This window comes from Physeter macrocephalus, chromosome 14 (assembly GCF_002837175.3).
Source record: "Physeter macrocephalus isolate SW-GA chromosome 14, ASM283717v5, whole genome shotgun sequence".
Taxonomy (NCBI): domain Eukaryota; kingdom Metazoa; phylum Chordata; class Mammalia; order Artiodactyla; family Physeteridae; genus Physeter; species Physeter macrocephalus.
Genome location: NC_041227.1, coordinates 79510690 through 79533708, shown reverse-complemented (window position 1 = coordinate 79533708; position 23019 = coordinate 79510690). Strand labels below are relative to the sequence as shown.

General features: G+C 44.3%; 1 protein-coding gene across 2 annotated transcripts in view; it reads right to left on the bottom strand.

Moving 5' to 3' along the window:
- The window catches only part of GNA12 (G protein subunit alpha 12), a 125753-nt gene that overhangs the window by 57922 nt on the left and 44812 nt on the right, over positions 1–23019 (bottom strand). For both annotated transcript variants that reach the window (XR_008619404.1, XM_055090844.1), the window contains exon 2: positions 17394–17609. Coding sequence is in view for 1 of the 2 variants with exons in the window: in XM_055090844.1 (XP_054946819.1) it covers positions 17394–17609 (216 nt within the window). In the remaining variant the exon portion in view is untranslated. The remainder of the gene's footprint in view (positions 1–17393; positions 17610–23019) is intronic.

The window sequence follows — 23019 nt, the reverse complement described above, 5'->3', positions numbered from 1 at the left end:
TGTTGTAAAGCAGAAACTAACACACCATTGTAAAGCAGTTATACTCCAATAAAGATGTTAAAAAAATAATAAAAAATAAAAACAAACAAACAAACAAAAAGAAAATGATGACAGATCTGGTAATGTAGCTGAACACATAATAAAACTTGTCTTCTTATAGAAATAAACAGAGGACTGGAGTGAGTGGAGGGAAAAAGAGGCTGGTTAATTAACTGCCTTTGGGAAAGGTAGTGAGCAAGAGGGAGCAAGGGAAGGGACACGGCTGTGAACTGAATGTCTGTCCCCCTGACCTCCAAATTCTTGTGTTGAAGCCCTAGCCCCCAAAGGGATGATATTGGGAGGTGGGGCCTTTGGGAGTAACTGGGTTTAGATGAAGTCACAAGGTAGAGTCCCCACGATGGAATTAGTGTGCTTGTAAGAAGAGGAAGAGAGACCAGAGCTCGCCTTCTCCAAGGGCACAAAGAAGAGGCCACGTGAGCAGAGAAGGCGGCCGTTTGCAAGCCAGGAGCAGGGCCCTCACCAAGAACCAAATCTGCTGGCACCTTGGTCTTGGACTCCCAGCCTCCAGGACTGTGAGGAATAAATGTTTGTTGTTTACACCACCAAGCCTGCTGTATTTTGTTATGGTAGCCCGAGCAGACTCAGACAGACACTGTGGGGCAAATACTACTGCTGTGGAATCTGCCCACTCAGATCTGAAAGGTTCCTAAATAACAACTCTGAGGTACTTCTAAACCTTGAAACTAATTACAAGCAGAGAATATTAATAAAAACTTTTCAGGGGTTCCTGGTGATCCTAGCAAAGATGCCTTCCAGTTTCAGAAGATGAGGAACGCTTCCTATCTTCTCACCTCTGTATTGAGTGGTAAGCCACAGCTGCAGTCACATCCACAGGGCATCAATCCCTTGGAGGAAATGCTCACACACACAGACTAAGCTGCAGCACCTTAACCTGAACTTTCCCAAGACTCACTGGGATACACCTGCTCAACTGTTAACACTGGTCTGCTAGAAAGGTTTAGTGACAAGAGACATGAAAAAGAAAAAGGTATATTTTACCAAAATTTAGAAAAAAGAAAAAAGGCCTAACCAGTTAATAAATCAACTGTTTCAGTTGACTTAAATGAGAAATTCTCAGAAGAGCTTTTTTAAGGGCAGCCAGAATAGAGCAACCCTTGATTTTTCTAGGTGCTTCTTTCACAAGTTAACTAAGTGTTTCAAAGTCTGATTACTACTTATGGATTTTATCGACCATCAACACCCTCCTCCCTCCCAGCTTCCTTTGAGAATTCCATCTTTCACTAGAACCCCACCCAAGTTAAGGTCTGATTTCCGCCACCACACCCTGACCGATGATTCCCGCTAGCATGGATTTCTCCACCCTCTGCATGAGGCAGGTGCCCTCTGCAGGCGTCTGGACCCCGGCTCTGGGTGAGGGGAAGGGGCGAGGTGCTCCTTCTACAGCCCATGGCTGCAGGGAGTACAGGAGAAACTCCGCATCTATGACCTGGATAATTAAACAAACACTGCACCCCAGGCATGGTGCCCGGTGCTACCACACCTCTCAGAGTCAACCTAAAAGGAAGGCACTGCTGCCCTCTTTGATCGCAGAGCTGGAGCTCCAAAAATATGGAGCAGAAGTGGTGAGTGAGGCTGGGGCCCTTCCCATTCCTCCAGCTCGCTGAGCACTTGCTGAGGTGGACTAAATTTGCTGAAATCTGGTAAAAGGAGGTGGGAAGGAGGTTGACGCTACCATCCTTCGAAACTTTCAGATTAATAGTACATTATAGCTAACCAGAATTATTTACACCCTAAGATTTCTTTCAGAAAACAATGCATAAGATTTATAAAATTGTTTTCTGCAGACATTAATTTTTATAATTCATTTAAAAATGTTTCCATGGCCTTTTCTGATTATAAAAATAATACATATTTCTACCACAATTAAAATTTTTAGGTGATTTTAAGAATACATGTTTTTGTAATTTTAAACATATATAAAATAAAAAAGGAAGATAAGAACTGAGATGGTTCAGTGGATATGTTTTCTCCAGCTTTTGATTTTCTATGCATTTGCGTGTGTATACACACACACACATATATATATATATATATATATATATACACACACATACACACACACACACTTTTTTTTCACTTTCTAAACAGAGACAGGACTCTCCTATATATATAACTGATTTTTAATCTGCTTTTCCCACTTGATTTTTCAATGCATTTGCGTGTGTATACACACACACACACATATATATATATATATATATATATATACACACACATACACACACACACACTTTTTTTTCACTTTCTAAACAGAGACAGGACTCTCCTATATATATAACTGATTTTTAATCTGCTTTTCCCACTTGATTTTTCAGGGACTTCTTTCTATGCCAACACACAGTTCTCTTCTAGATTTTCTAACAGCTGTATAGCATTCTGTCACGTGGTCAGTATTCTAATTTAGTCAGCCAACCCCTACTGGACAGTATTTAGATTATTTCCTTTTTGTTTTTGCTTTTATAAGCAATACAATCAACACTGTTCACAAATAATTTCTGCATATTCATCTAATTATATTTTCCCTTTCAAGTTCTTATCATTATTATAAATTATGGCATCATATAAGAAAAGTGCATAAAAGAAAAATGCACACTCGAACTGATAAAACAGCAACCCACCCGGGTCAGGAGGGGACCATGACCAGCACCCCAGAAATGACCTCATGATACGCTCTCTGACTTCTATGCTGATGTTGGGGATACTATTTCTTGACCTGTCATTTCTCCCTTGCAGTTTTATCCCATAGCATGTGTTCCTCAGCACTGTGGCTGCATTTTTAAGGTAATCACGCTGTGCGTATGTACGTTTCATGGAATGAAAGTGCACGCGCGCAATGGGTATTCTTCTGTGTCTGCCTTCTTTAGTTCAATGTCACAGGTCTGTTGAGGGGAGCTGTCCTTTGCCCACGTTCTCTGCAGTACTCAGGAATAAAAAACAGTGTATTTACCATCTTACTCTTGAGGGACATTTGGATTGTTTCCAATTATAAATAATGCTGCTATGAACATCTGCATACCTGCCTTTATGTGTTCCTAGGAGTGGGACTATTCAGCCACAAGGAATACACATCTTACGCTTTAGTGAACAATACCAATCTGTTTTCTAAATTGGGGGTCCCAATCTACACCCCCCACCCCAGCACCAGGATGTATTCAATATGAGAGTTCCTGTTACTCCACATCCTTGTCAACTCTTGGAACTGTCAAATGTCTTAGTTTCTGAAATCTGGTGAGCGTATAATATCATTTCCTCTTCTCAGAAATACCTTTCAAGTCTTGAATCCATTTTTCTATTGAATTGCCTATTTCTTGCAGGTTTGTGGAGGTTCTTTAAACATTCTGGACACATTTCCTTTGTAGGTTATAGATGGTGAACGTGTTCTCTGGATGAACAGAAGTTCTTAATTTGATGGTAGTCAAAGTATTAATCTATTCCTTCTGCATTTGCAGTTTTAATGACTTCGACTCTTCCCCACCCCCAAGATCATGAAGATTCTTCTATATCACCTCCTAAAAGATACACAGTTTTGCTTTTCATATTTAGGTCTCTAAGCCATTTGAAATTGGGTGTGTATAGGGATCCATTTTCATTGTTCTCTGTGTGGTTCCACCAATTTGCTTACCTTATTCTGTTCCAATACCTCCACTATATTGGTTATTAAATTGTTTTAAAAAATAAATCTCAGTATCTAATTACAGAAGGGGATAGCAAAATTCTTCTGTAAAGATCCAGATGGTAAATGTCTTAGGTTATGGGCACCAGATACAGTCATCTTACTGCATATTCTTCTTCAAATGTAAAAAAAAAATTTTTTTTTAAACTAGGGGTTCAAACAAAAATAAGCCAAAGGAAAGTTCACCTCCAGGCAGTAGTTTGCTGACCTCCATGAAGAGCAAGTCCCTCCCCCACTTTATTCTTCTTCCAAAGTGGTGTGACATCATTCATCCTCAGGGGAATGCAAACCAAAACCACAATGAGAAAAATAAAACAAAGCTGAAGGACTCACACTTCCGGATTTCAAAACTTACGACAAAACTACAGTAATCAAAATAGTGTGTTACTGGCATAAGGACAGATACGTAGACCAATGGAATAGAACTGAGAATCCAGAAATGAACCCAGACATGTATGACCAATTGATTTTCGTCAAGGGTGCCAAGACCACTTGATGGGGAAAGAACAGATGTTCGACAAATGGTGCTGGAACAGCGGATGTCCATGTGCAAGAGAAGGAGACTTGGACCCCTACCTCACTCTATATACAAACATTCACCCAGAATGGATAGACAACCACAATGTAGTCGAACAACCTAAATATAAGAAGGAAACACAGGGGTAAACCTTCCGGATCTTGGATCTGACACCAAAAGCATGACCAACAAAAGAAAAAATACCAGGCAAATTAGTCTCCATTCTTTCTTATGTTTCAAACCCTCCACCTGGAATCCCTTTCCTCTTGCTTCCTGTGTAGCCCCTATGATTCATTTAGGGAGGATTTGCTGATGATCAACTTTGTTTGAAGATGTCCCTTTTGTGCCCTCAATTTTACAGAATTCTAGATTAGGAGTTACATTCTCTCACAGGCACGACCTAAAAGTATCGTTTACTCTTTCTAGCTTCTGTTGCAGCTTTGGGGAAGAAAGCTGTCATACCGTCACTCACTGAGAGTTCATCTCTACCTTTATCTGTAGCTACTTTTTTTTTTTTTTTTTTTTTTTTGCAGTACGCGGGCCTCTCACTGTTGTGGCCTCTCCCGTTGCGGAGCACAGGCTCTGGACGTGCAGTCTCAGCGGCCACGGCTCACGGGCCTAGCCGCTCTGTGGCATGTGGGATCTTCCCGGAACGGGGCACGAACCCATGTCCCCTGCATCGGCAGGCGGACTCTCAACCACTGTGCCACCAGGGAAGCCCTCTGTAGCTACTTTTAAGATTTTCCTTTGTCTTTGGTTTTCCACAGTTTCGTTATGATTTATCTAGTTATAGCCTTTTTAAATTACTAATCTTGCTTGGGATTCACTGGGATTCTTGACCCTGTGATTTGACACACTCTGTCAGCCGTTACCTGTTCCAGTACTGCCCCTGCCCTGGTTTTCTTTCTGTAAGTCCTGCATAAATGTATATTAGACCCTCTCACTTCATCCTTGATACCTCTCAACGTATCTTTCATCTTTTCTCTGTTTTCGTCTCTCTGTTCTACATTCTTGATACTTTCTCTTCCAATATTTCTTCTACTTTATTAATACTCTCTTTTATGGGGTACAAACTACCAGGTTTTTCCCTTTGGTTTTTGTATTTTTCAGTTCTAGAAGTTCTGGTTTGTTCTTTCAAAATATGTTACAGCACTTTTATTTAGCTTCCAGTTTTTCCTGAAGATATTTTCTAACTTTTATTTCTTTATACACATATAAGGTTATATATTTAGAAAGAATAGTTGTTTATACACATACTTTATATGTACAACTTTACATGGGTATAAAGTAGGGTTGTTTTAAAATCTGTGTCTGGTAAGTCTAATACCTGAAGACTGTGGGTCCATTTCTGCTGTCTGTTCTTTCCTCTGATTCTAGGCATTGTGCCCTGTCTCCTTGTGACTTTGGCTATCTCTGTGATGCCCTCTGTCCTCAAAAATATCATTTGTGGGAAATCTCCGAGGTTTAGGACTCGAGTGTCTTTTCCAGAGAGGGTTTCCATTTGCTACTTGGGCACACTACCTGTTTGGTGTCACTTCAACCTAAATTCAGAGCACTGGGGTTCTTGGACTGCTCTTGTAACTCTGGGTGGCAAGTCCCCTGAGGAGCCAGTCTACAGGTGGGTTTTCTTTTGCCTCTTCCCTCCTCCCTGCCCTGGCTCAGCAGCCAAGCAAAGCTCTCTTCTCTCCCCCTTCTGTGGGTTTACTTTTGCCTCATCCTCACCCTCTGAGGTCCCAGCTTATTATGGAAGAGTCTCCTACCAATTCCTCAACTTTGATGATCTTAAATTTCTACCTCTTTCTGAGTCCCTGAAAAGTCTGTCAAACATCATAGCTCAGGTTCATGGTTTAGATCACCAGCTCTCTCAGGAAAAAACCGCTGCTCGGGGTCTGCTTATCTCTCGAGGTTCAACTCTCTCTTAGGGTTTGGCCTGGTCATACTTTATAATCTTGTCAGCGCTTAGCTGCTTTCATAAAGTTATTTTTAACATTTTATCTAGCATTTTAAATTATTTTCAGCAGAAGTCTCTAGATAACTAGTCCACTGTAATTAGAAGCCGGAAATCTTACAATTATGGCTTTAGGATAAATTCCTTGGAAGTTGAACTACCTCCAGACGATATGGCACTTTATGTTTTGACACAAACTGAGAAACTGAATCACATTATACTCCCGCCACCTATGTGTACGCAGGACCTAGTTCCTATGACCCCAATCAGCCCAGGACATTATTAATCACCACCAACCTAACCGACAAAGACATTACTGCTTTAATTTGCATTTCCATAGTTAGTAGCAAGGCTGGTAATCCTACTTCTTTCACTCAGTCTTCTTTTATACACTTACAAGAGCTCTCTCATGCAGGCTGCAGCTGTTTTATACCCTCTCTTAACATATAGAAAACACCTTTGTTTTATGTTGCGGATTTTTTCTCTAATTTGTCATCTGCCTTTTAACTTTCTTTATGCTGACTTTTCCCATACAACAGTTAAAAATGTTTACTTAGTCAAATCCATTATTCTTTTTCTTTGGGGTTTCTGGCCTTGTTATCATGCAGCATATTCCATTATTGATTCACTATATATCACATTTCCAGCCTGGGCCATTATGTCACTGGCTTACAAACCCTCCAGAGGTAAAGGTTTACAGCAACATTTTTCACAAAGAGCTATGTTCAAATGCGTAACACTTCATTGTTTTTTTAAAGGAATAGCTTTTTTGAGGTCTGTAAGTATATAATACCCTTTGTGATGAATGAAATGGAGGGGAAAGGCCAGCATCACAAGCAGGAACACATAAGTTTCTCACCAGCACATGATCCAAGAATAGCAAATACCTCCGCTTCCTGCTTCTGTGTCCTCAGGCAAGAGCCACCCCAGAGGCAAACTAAGAGTGCCGCCCTCTGCAGAGCTGGGTCCAAGGCCTGAACATGCCTCCAGCAAGAGCTAGTCAAGGTTCCTGTGCCCTGGCTGGGCCACTCATCAGCTTTGCCACTTCAGGCACATTTCTTCAACTCCCAGGCCACAGACTGTCTCAGTATCAAATAGGCTTTGGTTAGAGGGTTTCTCAAGTCCCTCTGACCTTAACAGTAAGTTTTATTAGGAAGACTGAGATCTTCCCCTATGGACCACACTAGCAAAGTTAATTTAGTTTGAAAGCTTAAAAACTCACACACACATACACCGTATCAAACCCAAAGTAAGAAAGTAATTGCCGATAATTCCATTTTCTCTAGAAATTCACTAACTTCTGACATTTCTGACGTCAGAAAAAAATGATGCATTCTTCAGATATATGTATGTATATCTAGCTGTATGTGTACACATATGTGTGTATGTCTGTGTATCGGACTATAATTAGATAAAAAACTGTGGCACCTCCACACCATGGAATATGGCTCAGAAAAGATACTCTATCGATACTGCAACAACCTGGGTGTATCTATCTCCACGGCATTATGAGTGACAAACGTCAGCCTCGAAAGGTCACAGTCTATCTGATTCCATTTGCACAATATTCCCCAAATGACAGACTGTTAGAGATGGAGAACAAATAAGTGGTTGCCGGGGTGAGGGATGGGGGAGGGAGGAGGGCAGGGTGACTAGAAAGGGTCAGCAGGAGGGCCATCTCTGTGGGGACGGGGCAGTTCTCATCTTGATCAAGGTGGTGGTTACACCAATCCCATGTGATAACATGACGGAGAACCACACACGCACAGGGTACCGATGTCCGGTTCACGGTTTTCTTATCAGACTGTAGTCACCTAAGATGTAACTTGACCATTAGGGGAAACTGGGTGAAGGATGTGAGGGACCTCTTTGTACTGTCTTTTAGACTTCCCGCGAATCTATAATTATTTCAAAATAAAAAGTTAAAAACAAAATGTGTTAGAAAAAATGAGCACCTAGTGGTGCTTATTCCCAACGGACAAAAAGAAGCAAAGGGTATCAACAGCAATGCACAAAAGAATAAATATAAATGGCTAATAAACACATGAAAAGAACTAAAAATCATGGGAATTTTCACTTATCAGGCTGGTAAAAATTTAAGAAGAAGAATAAAACTAGTATGACTGAGGGATTGGAGGAAAATTCTCTCATACACCATTCAAGAAGGTACAGCTGGTAGGAGGGTAAACTGGTACCATTTGCTGGCTTCAGTTTTCACTAATTAAACCCTAACCAAATACTACCTGGAGACTTCAGAACACAACTCATCACCACCCAGCACACACTGGGGCTGACACTACCTGGGGGGGGTGTGGGGGTGTCTAAGCTGCTTTAACTTTGCCTTCCTCAGCTCAAGATCTTTCCTCTTGGCATTCCTAATGGTAAGACCTGAGGAAATGAAGGTCAATTGACCTTCGCAGAAAGACTGGGTCATACAGTCTGAAATGTGTGTCCTGGCGGAGAACACGGACCTCGAGAATAAGGTGCCAGACACGTTTGGATGGGCACGGGTGTGGCTGCACGTGCTTTGCGCTCTGGGTGCTGGTCCAGACACGTGGAGCAGTCTGGGGGCCACCACAAAGAAGAGAAATGGACTCTCCACCAGTGTCCAAAATTTGAAAGATAAAATACCAGGCTCAATATCGACCATCAGGCCTGATGCCGACAGAATCCCTAAGCTGGACGGGCAGTGACACTAGATAACCTACACACTCCTCTCCAGGTCTCAGATACTCAGACCCAACCACTCCTCATCGCCCCCAGCACCATCACACTCAGTTCAGCCACCGTCACCTGCCACCTAGATTATGGCAAAAGCCTCCAAAGGGCCTCTCTGTTTCTTTTATCCATTCAGCTGCCAAAGTGATCCGAGTAAAACGTAAATCAAACCGTATCACTCCTCTGCCCAAAGCCGAAGTCCTTCCAGTGGCCCCTCACAAGGCCTCCATAAGCCCCTCTGCTCTGCAGATCCCTCCCCCCATCTGCTTGCTCTGGGACCCAACACCTGCCCCCACCCCAGGGCCTTTGCACTTGCTACTCTTCTGGGCTAGAACACGCTTCCCTCTTCCCCCAGGGCCTGCCTTCCCGTCTCCTTCAGGGAGTTTTCAAATGCCACTCAGGGGAGCTCCGTCAGTTAGGGCAACGAGCCAAAAACATGGAGGCTTCAACAAACGTGGGCTGGGGGGCCTCACCACATGGTGTGTGTTGCTTCCTCTTCGGTTTGCGCTGCCTGCCCACTGCCCACGTTCTCGACGCTGGACGGCTTGCGGGAAGGAGGAGAGAGGCCAGGACGGACTGTCCGGTCATTTGGAGGGCCAGTCTCAGACCTTGGTTCCACGGCTGCACCCAACCAGGGAGAGTAGGACATGCAGCCTGGCCCTGTGGCCACATTCCCAGCTCGGCCACCATGATGGAAGGGAAAACAAAAGGTGGGGAGGCCCAAGGATGGCTTCGGAAACTCGCCGTGACCAGGACCCTGTTTCTCCACCGAGGCTCCTCTCCACACTCTCGACCCAGTTCCCCGCTTCACTTTTCTCCAATCACACAACATGTATGCTCGTGCATGCGTGCACACACTAATACACATAATGCACATGCCCGTGCACACACACGTCTATTACTAATTTATTTACTGTCTCTCTCCTCTTGTCAGAAAGTCAGCTCCACGTGGGCCGGGATTTTTTTGTTTGTTGGTTCGCTACTGTTTCCCAGGATTTATAAGAGTGCCTGACACGGGGTGGCTGCTCCACAAATATTTGCTGAATGAATGAATTCCATGAAGGTAAAAAAGACACACAAGACCGTAAGCACAGTTGCGAGATTTCGCAGTTAGCCCGAATGTAACGCTGCGAGAATAGCACGCCTGACCCCGCCTTCCCTGGGGTCCACACTAAGTACCAGCAGCCCCCCATCACCGCCCCCATCCCCCGTCATCTCAGAGGCAAAAGGTCCAAAAAGGGCTCTGGCAGAGGCTGCAGGACCAAGTTCCAGCCGGCGGGGGCGAGGGCGGGGGCGAGGGCGGGCGCGCTGGACCGCACCTGCATGAAGCCGCCCTAAAAGGCAGAGCGCGGACTCTCCTTCCGCCCCCTCCGCCCCCTCCGCCCCCTCCTGTCTGGCTGGGACGCAGGCTGGGGGCCAAGTCTGAGGACAGGGGCCACGGAGTAGGACACGGGGAAGGGTCTGGACAGAGACCCACCCGGCTACCCCTTCTTTCATGTGACAGGGAAAAGGAAGAGTCACTGCTGTTTGGGGTTTCCCATCACATGAAACCCAGCTTCACCGTAAGAGTACAGACACCCAGCAATCTTGCCACCTGCCACAAACAGCAGGGGACCACTGGTGTTTCGAAGTAGAAAGACTCTTTGAAATGTTCTGGACTGTACCACAGGAAAATCTGGGGCTGAAGGCACCGTCCCTATCACACTTTCTGGGGGTTCCCTTGTCTAAACCGTGGATTACGGTATTTAAAAAAATCAAGAGATAGGATATCTTAATAGCAGAGAAAAGAGGAAGAAGCAAAAGGATTACAACGAACAAGGGGTGGACCTGGGAAACACTCAAGACTGGCAGAGAGACCTCTAGACTCTCACAGCACTGCTACCCCCAAATAGCCCACGGGTGTCACCTGTCACTCGCCAAACATGCTGCTACTTCAGGACTTATTCCTAGTCAAACAGCTACCATGACACTGTTCCTCGAGTTGCTGAAACTAACCACCAAGCCATTATAGAGTAGATTCCTGTCCTAGAAGGACAGGGGACTGGGCACAGAAAATGCCGCAAATTGCCTGTTCACTATATGTCACTTTGTTTCATGTGGACTCAAAGAAAGTTACAAAAAGTTACTGTGGCTGCAAATCACCTCATCTTCCATTTAGCCCCGCCCTCTAGCGCCTCAAAAACTTCCTTACTAAGAAAGCTCAGGGAAAGAATTTTGAAACCCAATTAAAATAATACTATCAAAAGCACAGGCAAGTTTCCAAAGGAACATTAACCTGGGGTGTCAGGCCTTTCTGAAAAGTGACTGGTTCATTCTTTTTTTTTTCTAAAAAGATGTAACCACCACACAGCAGCTGATGTTTGTTTCAGGAATGCGAAGGAGAATTCTGGGCACTACTGTATCCCAGAGCTTCACCAAAGAAGCATTCCAAGCTTGAGAACTTGTAAACCATGGTTCTCCAGCCCTTAAAAAGCACATCCATCGGGTGAGGGGTGGGCAAAGACCACAGGCCGTGCTGACAATGTGGACCATGCCTCCGTGAGCTGATGCAATAAACACGGAGTAATTCCGAAGCCCCAGACGTTACAAAAATTGAGCACAACACATGGATTTTATGTTAGGAACTAGGCGGGTAATTCCGGTGATTCTTCTTATAGTTAGCACGTTACTCACTTCGCCACAGGGTAATTTTCCTCTTAAAACCTCACACCCAATTGGTTCTAACGCAGCAGCATACACACACACACAACCGTGGTGGATCTCTCCTCTACATCTAAAATTCAGCCTTAGAGTGAGCCTTTTCTAGCAATTTAGCCATCTCTGGTATGTTACAAAGACTCAATTCTTCTAAACACCACAGAAAAAAGAAACCTCTGTAATTAGCAGAATCACTTGACTTCCAGAAATCAAGAAACACTGTGCCATCAACATAAACTCCCTCCTCTGAACTGAGTCTCCAGCTCCATCTTCCAAAGCCAAGAGGATGAAGACATTTTCAAGAAAGCAGAAGGCCCTGCCACTTTGAAATAGGAACCGGAAGGAAGTAAAAAACGATTCACAATACAGTGAACTTTTTAAAATATCCAAGTGTGAAGCAAAAAGCATCCGAGAACAAACTGTACTCTCCATGTGTGCTGAACGTTCATCTGTGGAAAGTCCCCCAAACTTCTGAACAAGCAAATGCCAGGCTCATAATCGGACAAGAGGAAGTTAGGTGAGGACTCGAGCAGAGGTACCAAACTCCCCTATAACTGTCCAGTCCTCTAAGAAAAGACACACTGAACCCACAGGAACAGTAAGTTGTTAAATGCAGCTGCTGGGCTGCGATTTCAAGAGTACAGTCGTGAAAAGCAAAAACTGGTTCCGTTTATCCCGGCAGCTCCGTACCTACTGATTTTCCCTGCCCACACGGCATGTTTGGAGGACACGGCGATGATGAAGAGATGATTAACGAGATAACAAGCAAAGAGTTGTACAAAGAACCGGGAGCGGTAAATCCTAAGACTAAGGCCTGAGGCTAAGGGAACCCCTCCTGCTCAGGTTCAAGTTCACAGTCCCTTAACCGGACTTCTACCGGAGCCCCCCACGGCCTTTGCCTCCAGTCTGCCCCCCTTCAGCCCATCGTACGTGCTACCGACAGTGGTTTCTGGAAGCACTGGCAGTCGGGTCCGCTCCTCTCTCTTTACACACCTCACTGGCCCCTCTGCTTACAGGTGACTCCCAGCTGCTCGGCATGGCCCGCGTGGTCAACCCCCCACCCCCGCTGTGCCGCCTGCAGACCACATGCCCGCGGCAGGAGGGCGAGGGGTGGAGACTCACCCAGGCCTCAGCAGCCCTGGACAGCGTCTCCCTGCACGGGACCCCTCTGCTCCGGGAGGTGGCGGGCACCGCCAAGGCCTTGCTCAGGGGCAGCCAGGCCAGAACTGACCTGGCACAGGGGAGGGGCAGAGGCACGAAAAGCACGGAGAAGCAGCGCAAACCAGACGTAAAGCTCCGGCCTCACCCCCAGCCCCGCACTTAGCCAACCGAGTCCCTTATCGTTAAGGCAGTTTGAGTGGGAGAGCTGCTCCCGGCACACCAAAGCCTGCCGACCGGCCGGCGCGGCCTCGCGTGGGGCAGCACCGCTGCTCGCGCTGCGCGGAGCTCTGCAGCTCCCTGGCGAGGCTCCCCCGCCGCCTCACTCCCAACCGTGCCCCCGGTTCGTTCCCACCTAATCTTGAGAAGATCTCCTCCAAATACATCTCCCCGCTCCTCCTGACAGGTGGGATTGCCTACCTTTTCCCTTTATGCCTAATGCAGCTGGATATTCCTCAGCTATACTTCTTAGCACGCTTTATTCCAATTGTTTGCCTGGATATCTGTCTTACCAGCTTTTTGAGGAAACTGCACTTGACCTCGGCAGAGTGCCCAGCGCACAGAAAAGGCTCACGGAAAGAGCACCCACCACAGCGCCCAGCAAGAGGACCACGGTGTATAAACTCCCAGAGTCACCATCGGTGCAGGAGTTACACACACACAAAAGACCACGGGTCCACCTGCTGCACCATTCCAGAACTAGACCCCAGATTAAAAGCTGTATGTAACAGAAAGCAGATCATGGACATACTATCCATGTGCTGTACCATAAGCACATTAGTTAATGATAATTTGCCAGATGTGTTTAACAAGTTCGAAATTCTCTTACTGGAGAAAGGGCATGTAAAGCAGACGATATTTACGTGACTTATGCTTATGACAAAAACTTCTCTTTTAGTGTTCTGCTATGCCTTCCTCAAATGTGTTTTAAAAGATGAGGTCTAACAGAGCAAGGTTATCTTCCGTTCTTTTTTATGAAGCCAGAGAAGTGTTATCGAATCCTGTGTCTAAATGGCAGTTGACATCAGTGAATATGCAGGAACAGGTGACTTGTGAGAAGGGCAAGGTTTCTCCTTTTCGGGACAGGGAGAGTCCCCTCTGAGGAGGAAAGGCCCTCACAAGGCAGTCACCAGACACTGCCTTTCTTCTTCCCCTTTTTGTTTCCGCCTCTGCCTGGAATGGCAAGGAAAACCAAGGGAGGAGAGGAAACAGGCAGCGTCTAACACCTGGCTGACAGCAGGTCTCACGGCGGCTGGGTCTCCACTGAGAGACTGTCAAAGGCTCTAAGAGTTCCGTCACCTGGGGAGGGAAGGAAGGTAACAAAACTAGTTGCTGAAACATCACCCTGGGAAGGTTTCTGACGCTAAGCAAAGGATCCGAGAGAAAACTGACCACACCGTGCTAAGACGCTTAGGTTGCAACCGTCTATCTTGACATAAAGACTATTAAGGGCCTACTGTCCATCGACTTAACAAGATGCTCTATAATTTTTTTAAATAAAAATACAGAAAAGTACAAAACATCAGAATAACAGACACTCACATACCTACCCTCCAATAAACAAAATCAGCAGCTTCATATTTGCTTTCGGTCATCGCAGTTCAAAAGCACACGACATGCAAACACTTGTCGGGTAACCACACCCTCACAAAGTCGGGCTGTTTGAAGCATAAGATCAAAACGGTGGGATGACAGACCCACCTGGAGCCAACCTCCCCCGATCACTCGCCAGGTTCAGGCCCAGAGCAAAGGGTCTCTGGAGACAGGCTCATTTTTGGTCTTATTTCCTGCCACGTCCCCAGCATATTGCACAGTGCCTCGCACACAGTAGGCGCCCCATAAACGCTTAACTAATAAGTGACTATAGAAAGAAATAAGCAGACTGGCCTTTTAGGCCCGAGTTCCTCATAGTGATTGCTAAGAAGACAGGGCCCTGGGGACGTCTCTGGTGGTCCGGTGGTTAAGACTCTGCGATTCCACTGTAGAGGGCACAGGTTCAATGCCTGGTCAGGGAACAAAGATTCCTGCATGCCACGGGTTTAAAAAAAAAAAAAAAAAAAAAGATAGGGCCTTGGGAAGCCATGACCTTTTGGGTTTATTTCCCCATCTGTAGCGAGAACAAGGGCTCCATGTACCAGCCAGGAGGGCCCTTCCTGCTCCAAAACACTGCACCCAGTCGAGGACGGCGAACGCAACAGTCTGACAAAACCATCCCACCACGCTGTTGAACACTACTTGCAAATATTCAGCTCAGGATGTTTATATTTCCTTCTTTGGTAAATTCTCAATTGATAACAGCAATTTCCATCCAAGCTCTGCAGAGACTAGAATCTTCTTCCCCAGACCATGTGAGTTTATTGGGGCGGAGGGGGAAGGGAAGACTTAAACCCCAATTTCACACTTAGATATTGTGTATTCCCCCGCTGTTTCTGATGTTCCTGCCCTTTAGAAGATTAAAATTTCCTTTCTATGGCAACTCTGTCTTCTAGTTCATCTGACTCTTTCACTTTAATTTTTAAACTTAACTTGAGAAGGAATGTGAAAATGAAAGAGTTATAAAAATGTCATCCTTCAGATCCACCGATGGACAGTAAAATTAGTGGGCAAAAGCTTGAAGAGAAACAGGATATTTGCATAGTTGCAAAGTATCTCCCCCAAATAGATATGTTACAGAGAACAGGAGTAACTTTATAGTGGAGAAAGCTGGCAAACACCCTGTTAACCGAGCAACCAAGGCTCACATCGCCAGGAACCGGACATATCGAGAGCACGTACCCCTGACAGGATGCTCTGAGCAGACCCATCACTTCCGTGGTTTTCTCACCAACGAACGCATCATCTCATTCTAATGATGAGAAAACACCAGACAAACCCAAACAGGGACATTCTACAAAATGACTGACTGGTGCTGTCACTGACAGCAGACTCGGGAGAAACAAGGACTCAATGCAGGGTGGGGTCCCGAGCCCAATCCTGCCTTGTAAGAAGGGCTTTTAGAGGAAAAGCGGTTAAACCTGAATGAGGTCTACAGGTTAATTAACAGGACCGCACCAACGTCAGTTTCCCGCTTTTGACGAGTGTGCTACGATTGTGTAAGACGTGAGCATCAGGGGAGATCAGGTGAAGAGTACATGGAAGCTGAACTGAGAGGATTATCAGGCAGACTGTGCAGAACCCCGCAAATAAATGGGAAAAATACACATAACTCATTAGTAAAAAACTGGCAGAAGACATGAATAGGCATTTCCCAGAAGAGGAAACACATACAGCCAAGAAGTCTGGGAAACGTCAATTAAACCCTAAGGAGATACTATAAAAATATAGTATACCTTGGCTCCTTCAGCTAAAAGGAGATTCTCAAAAAATTTTAAAGTCTCATAACACCAAAGACCGGCAAGGACGAGAGCAACAGGAGCTTTGCGCTGCTGGCAGAAGCACAACGGGTATAATCACTTTGGAAAGTAACCTGACATATCTTGTCTGTTTGGAGGCATATGTGCCCTACAACTGGCCAATTCCCCTCCTTGGTATATGTCCTGGAGACCCCTGAACACGTGCATCTGGGGGCGCACGGGAGAGAGCGCAGCAGATTTGTTTGTAATAGCAAAACACGGAAAACGATTCCAAAGGATACGCACGAGAGAACGGATGCATCCGAGTACGTCCACACAATAGGACGGCTGACAGCAGCGAACATGAAAGGACCAAAGCCACATGCACTGCATGAATAAATTTCAAAATACTGGGTGAAAAATGCAAGTCACGGAAGAATACATACAGGATGAAACCATTTACGTAAAGTTTGAAAATAGGGAAAACTCAAGACTCTTTTTTAAAAAATAAATACACAGTATGGCAACACCATAAAGAAAGGTAAGGGACCGGTGACTTAGAACTTGGGAACCTGTTTCTCAGGGGCAAAGGGATGTGAAGGTCAGTGCGATTTCTGGACACCCCCCGGGGGGTGCATTTACATCAGCCGGGCACATCTATTCTAGTTATAGGAGAAATACGATACTCATCTTTATATGCAGTTAATGTTGAAGGATACTTAGGAAAAAACCAGAATGCAAATAGGCTAAACACCCCAAATTTTCTGTTTAAAAACTCATATCCTAAATGAAGCTAAGTGACAAAGATGACGAGGCTTTGTGAAACTTTCAGACCTTAAAATAAAAGGAAAGAATCCTAAGGAACAACTTGGAAGGGTTCAGATTAGCTTCCCAGGCATAGATCTGAAAACACTCATGATTTGCCAGGCAGGACCCATACTTCACAGCTGGAAAGTTCTCTTAAGTACGCATTAATTTCCTACTATGAACGAGATCTAGAAAATGTGAGCTCCTTGAGTTACACCAATCTTGACTATTTTAAGAATCCTTCAAATTCCTTGGACAGAAACATTTATCTAGCCTGAGTTAGTTAATTTTGTTCCTCTCAAACCATTTAGATAGCTTAATTAGCCTCTGTTATGTGTTTCTGTTCTTAAATATCAGGGTTTAGAGCAATTTACAGCTTGCCTGTGCTTTTACAGTTTTTAAAGGAAATTCTACCAAAGGTCAAGAACATAGTCGTGTAGTCCAGACAGAGGGCTCACTCACCAGCTGAAACTCGCTCCTCCGGCTGAAAGCTTCCCTGATGCCAGAATCTCTCCAGAGCGCGCTCAGAGCAGGTACGTACAGCTGAAAGGTGGCAGGCTCCACGGGCAGCCCTGCTTTGTTCTCAAAGGCCATGAGGAACATCCCGTGCTTCTCATTTTCAGAATACTGCCAAGGAATACCAAGCTTGTCTCGTGCATCAACCAGAACCCTTGAGCCCTAGGAAAGAAATCAAAGGATTTCATTGTGCTGCAAAGGCTAAATCACAACAGAGAACCTCGATGTGGGCATTAATCGTCATACAGCAGGAAACTCACAAGCTGCAACCAGGATTTGTCTCTTGGTTGTTTTGTCCTGGCATGAATGTCTTGCTCCCAGGAATGTAACTGTGTTAAACAGATGGACACACAGATCACATCGCAGGCCTGCCCTTTGCTGTCACTCATTTGAAAAGGTCCCGGAAGGCAGAAAATTGAATGGGGAAGAAGCGGCAACAGACTCAGCAAAGTGACGTTTGAAAATGAAGCGTGAACCACGTCAGTGAAAGAGACAGTGTTTTAAGACAACTACAACTGTAATCATCACTGAAATCTGGCAGCTCCTCAACACCAAGAGGATACACTGTTCATCCCGACTTAAAAGGAGTGGGGAACATAAACACACAGGCAGTCACCAGACGGGAAGAGACCGAAACGGACACAAGTCAAGCGGCCCGCCCATTGAAAACAGGAGCTGGGGGATCACGTTCTAGATTTGTGATGATGAGAAACTATTTTTCATTGATTTGCTTATTTCCTCACTGTTAAAAATAAGGTTAGGATTTTCTGCCTTTTCCTTACCTCACTGACAGGGTCAAGGGGACAGAGAAACAGCCTCAACCAGAACAGTATTAGGGAAAGTGGCCAAATTGTGGAAAATACTGTCGTGGTGAAAACTGCCTCCCTGGGCAGGAAGGAAGTGGGTCTCGTCCATCTTTCTCAGGTTAGTACTTCAAAGTTAGCAACACAGCATCTAAGGAAGTTTCTGAGCTCCTCTGACTGGACCCCTGAACACTCCCTGGTAGGATCAGTACTGGATGAACCAGAGCAGAAGGGCCCCTCCCCACCTGGAAAGGCCTTGGCCGTGGCTCCGAGTGGCCGGGGGACCTGGAACGATGGACAGCAGTACCCTGTCCCCTAGCACAGAGAACGGCAGGACATCACTGCCCAGCTGGCACTTCCTTTTTTTAAAACAAAGAACAGCCTTGTTGGAGTGTAAGTCACATAACGTCCAGTCCCCCATTGACAGTGTGCAGCTCGATGGTTTCCCCCAAACCAGGGCAAAGGAGATGAGTCCGTGCTGCCTGCCTCTGCTGTAGCACCTGCCTTGAACCACCAAGGTGAGTGGTAATGGTGACCAGAAACTAGCTACAGTCTCCTCTCCAGACCCAGGGACCCGGACTGCCTGGTTAGAGATGTTCCTGTGAGCTCCCTCCTCAGGGTCCATGCCCATCTGCCACTGGTGACCATGGCCAGTCTTCTGATCCACAAACTTGTTTAATGCTTCCCTGGGGCAAAGCCCTGAGATAGGCACTGTGGGAAAACAAAATGCTTATGAAGCAATGTCCGAGCTCTGGACACTCAGAATCTGGCTAGGGAGACAGATATGTGGATGTAAAAAATTAACACCCACTAATAATAAAAACTCTCAGAAAACTAGGAATAGAGAACTTCTCTAACTTCATAAAGAACATTGGCAAAAACTCTACAGCTAACACCAAAATCAACGGTGAAAGACTGAATGTTTCCCTCTAAGAATGAGAACAAGACAAGGATGCCCACTTTTATCACTGCTATTCAGCATGGTTCTAGCCAGTGGGTAAGGTGAAGGAAAGAAATATAAGGTACATGGATTAGAGAGAAAAAAAATAAAACTAAGCCTATTTACAGATGAAATGATGGTCTATGTAGAAAATCCGAAGGAATATACCAAAGAAACTCCTAGAATTCAAGTTAATTCAGCAAGGATATAGGATGTAGCATATAAAAATCAACCTACAAAAGTCACCTGTCTTTCTATATACTAGCAATTAACATATGGAAATTGAAATTTAAAATGCAATACTATTAATAATCACACAAAAATAAAACCCTTAGGTATAAATCTAACAAAACATGTACAGGACTTGTATGCTGAAAACTATGTGTTGATGAAAGAAATGTGTTGATGAAAGAAATCAAAGATCTAATAAATGGAGGGACATACCATGTTCATGGATTGGAAGCGTCAACATAATAATGATATCAATTCCCTCCAAATTGATATACAGGCCTAACAATTTCTATAAAATCCCAGAAAAATCTTTTATGGATATAGATATAACTATTCTAAAATTTATACGGAAAGGCACTAGATTAACTAAAACAATTGTGAAAAAGAAAAATTAAGGGGGAGGAATCCAATTTCCAGATTTATTACATAGCTACAGTAAGCAAGACTATGCAGTACTGGTGAAGGACTAGACACATAGATCAATGGAACATAACACAAAACCCAGAGATGGTCCCACATAAGTAGGGTCAATTGATTTTTTTTGAAGATCCAAAAGCAATTAAATAAAGAGTAGCCTTTTCAATAAATGATGTTGGAGGAATTGGATGTCCATAAGCAAAGGAAAAAAAAAACACAAAACCTTGGCCTAAACCTCACACCTTATACAAAATTGACTCAAAACGTAAAACTATAGCATAGGAGAAAAACTTCAGGACCGACAACTTGACGAACAGTCCTTACACATGACACAAAATGCATGGTTCATAAAAGAAAAATATCGATAAACTGGACTTCATCAAAATTAAAGCTTTTGCTCTGCAACAGACTCTCTTAAGAAAATGAAAAGACAAGCTAGCAACTGGTAGAAAATATCTGCCAACCACATATCTGACCAAGGACTCATATTTAGAATATACAAAGAATGCTCAAAACTCAATAGTTAAAAAAACAAACAATCCAGTTGGAAAGTGGACAAAGACACGAAGAGTTGTTTCACCAGAGAGCGCACACACAGCAAGTAAGCAGATGAAAAACAGGATGTCCAAGTTCACTGGCCATCAGGGAAAAGCAGACTAAGACTTTGATGAGACATCACTACACGTCTATTAAAACGGCGAAAACAAAAAGCAGTGACGACACCAAATGCAGAGATATGTGATCTCTAATACACTGCTGGTGCAGATGTAAAATGGGACAACCACTCTAGAAAATCGTTTTTCAGTTTCTTAAAAAAATTCAGCATACGCTTAACATACAACCCAGCAACCTCACTCCTGGGCATTTATCCCAGAGAAATGAAAATTTATGTCCACACAAAAACCTGTGCAGGAATGTTCACAGCAGCTTTATTCACAATGGCCACAAACTAGAAACAATCCAGATGTACTTCAATAAACAAATGGTTCAATGGTGGTACCTCTGTACCATGGAATACTATTCAGCAGTGAAAAGGAATGAACTACTAAAGCACACAACTTAGATGGATCTCAAAGGTCACATACTATATGATTCCATTTATATAATATTCTTGAAGTGAAAAAATCATAGGGGTGGAAAACAAAATTAGTGGCTGCTAGGGATTAGGGCTGGTAGAGGAAAGAGGGTGAGTGTGACTAAAGAGGGGAGGGGGATCTCTGTGGTGACGGGGCAGTTCTGTATCTTGATAAGCAGGGCTGGTTACACAAAACTACACAGGTGATAGTAAGTCTCAGAATCCCACACATACATTGTACCAATGTCAGTCTCCTGGTTTTGATATTGCACTATAGATACATAAAATGTAACCACTAGGGGAAATTTCCTGTGAACCTATAATTATTTCAAAATAAAAGTAAAAAAAAAGTTAACTAGCAATTACAGCAATATATGTTCCAATTACATGGTGTGGAAAGGGAAGGTTACTAGAGGCCAAAGGAAGAGAGACCGGTAGGAAGAGGTGAGGCTCAGAAAACCCTAAGCGCCGAATAATTTCAACAAGTGGCAACAGTGGATCAGAACCTACCCAGAGGGGAAACAGGACTCAAATCAATCCTCAGCTCTCCTTCCTCCCTGTCCCCTCCTCCACCCATTCCTGCACTCTCTCTGGCGACATCACCCCGACTCCCCCAGCCCCAGAGGACAATAGTGAAAATGTTCGAGAACCATGGAGACAAAGATGCTTCACATTCTCCACATTACGCGCAACAGAAAGCATCCGAGCACAGAGAAGGGAGGAGCGATTTCTCTGGTGAGCTTCTAGGCAAAGGGTCACAGCACCTTTGTGTGAGTCAGAGGAAGGTTCTCGCCGGCTCGGCAAGGAGCTGGGTCAGGACTTCAGCCCCACCTGTCCCCGAGTCAGGCAGCCAACACACCTACCATTCATGATGGCCCTGCCCGCACGACTCAAATGCAGCACCTCCGACCTGACACAAGAGCTATCTTTCCAGTGCTCTGTTTACGAGTTAAAAAGTTGACTTCCCAAGGAGCACACACAGCCTCACTCACGGGTTAAAGCGAGTCTCTACTCCCTCGGGAATTGATGTTGGAGGCAAAGGCGGGGAACCAAACAGGCCTTTAGAAGCCTGAGCCGTCGTTTACCAAGACTGCTTTCAATGCTGCACGGACCAAGCCTGCCCTAATTACTAGGGTGAACATAGGTTTGGCTTAAAAAAGCCCGGTGTATCCAAAAGCAGCCTGTGTTCCCACTGCACACTGCCACCCAGGCAAGCTGGAACTGGTCCAAATTAACTTCACCCAAACACGAAGAAAAGGCTCCTTATTTCTCTTTTTAGAAATTCAGGGAAATTGGCAAAACTGCTGACCAACTTTGAATTCTACCAGTGAGCTATAGTCCATTTTCTATATCTTACTCACTTCATTTGGAGGGAAAGGACATCAAGAAAAAAAGACATCTCTCTTTTGCCCTTATTTTAAATTATTCTAGTGAAAAACTACTCTCTGTTAACTTTGTTCTGAATCTCAAAGCTGAGCTCTACGGAACTTTTCTACTCTGGGACATCTGCTTAAAATCTGAGTCCGCTTTTTCCTCCTTTTTAGCGGGAGCTTAAGGTCTTTGGAAATGTTACATTCACTGTATTTTGTAGAAATGATAGTTATATATATCCCCGTCATGATATAGAATTGCTAAGTCTTAAAAAAATACTAATACAGCAGGCATAACAGAATAATAAAACATCTTGCCCCATCCTTTTCCAGTAAAAAACCTATTTCCTAAAACACAAAGGCCAGGACAATTCTAAAATCCATATACACTCACAAAAGAAAAAACAACTAAGGCAGAAAACAATTTACTGAAGTCTCAGTAATGGCTATTTAAAAAGCCCTTCTTTCAGTAACAGTGTTACTGAAGTATTAATTTTTTCAATAACCATACACTTTTATTCAGTTACCCAAATATAAACAGTTAAAGTATTAAGCAGATTGATGACTTCATCTCAATACTATGTAACACTTTAAACTGCTCAAAGAACACATTTTTTTGAATTTTATTTTATTTTTTTATACAGTAGGTTCTTATTAGCTATCTATTTTATACATATTAGTGTATACATGTCAATCCCAATCTCCCAATTCATCCCACCACCTCCACCCCCGCCGC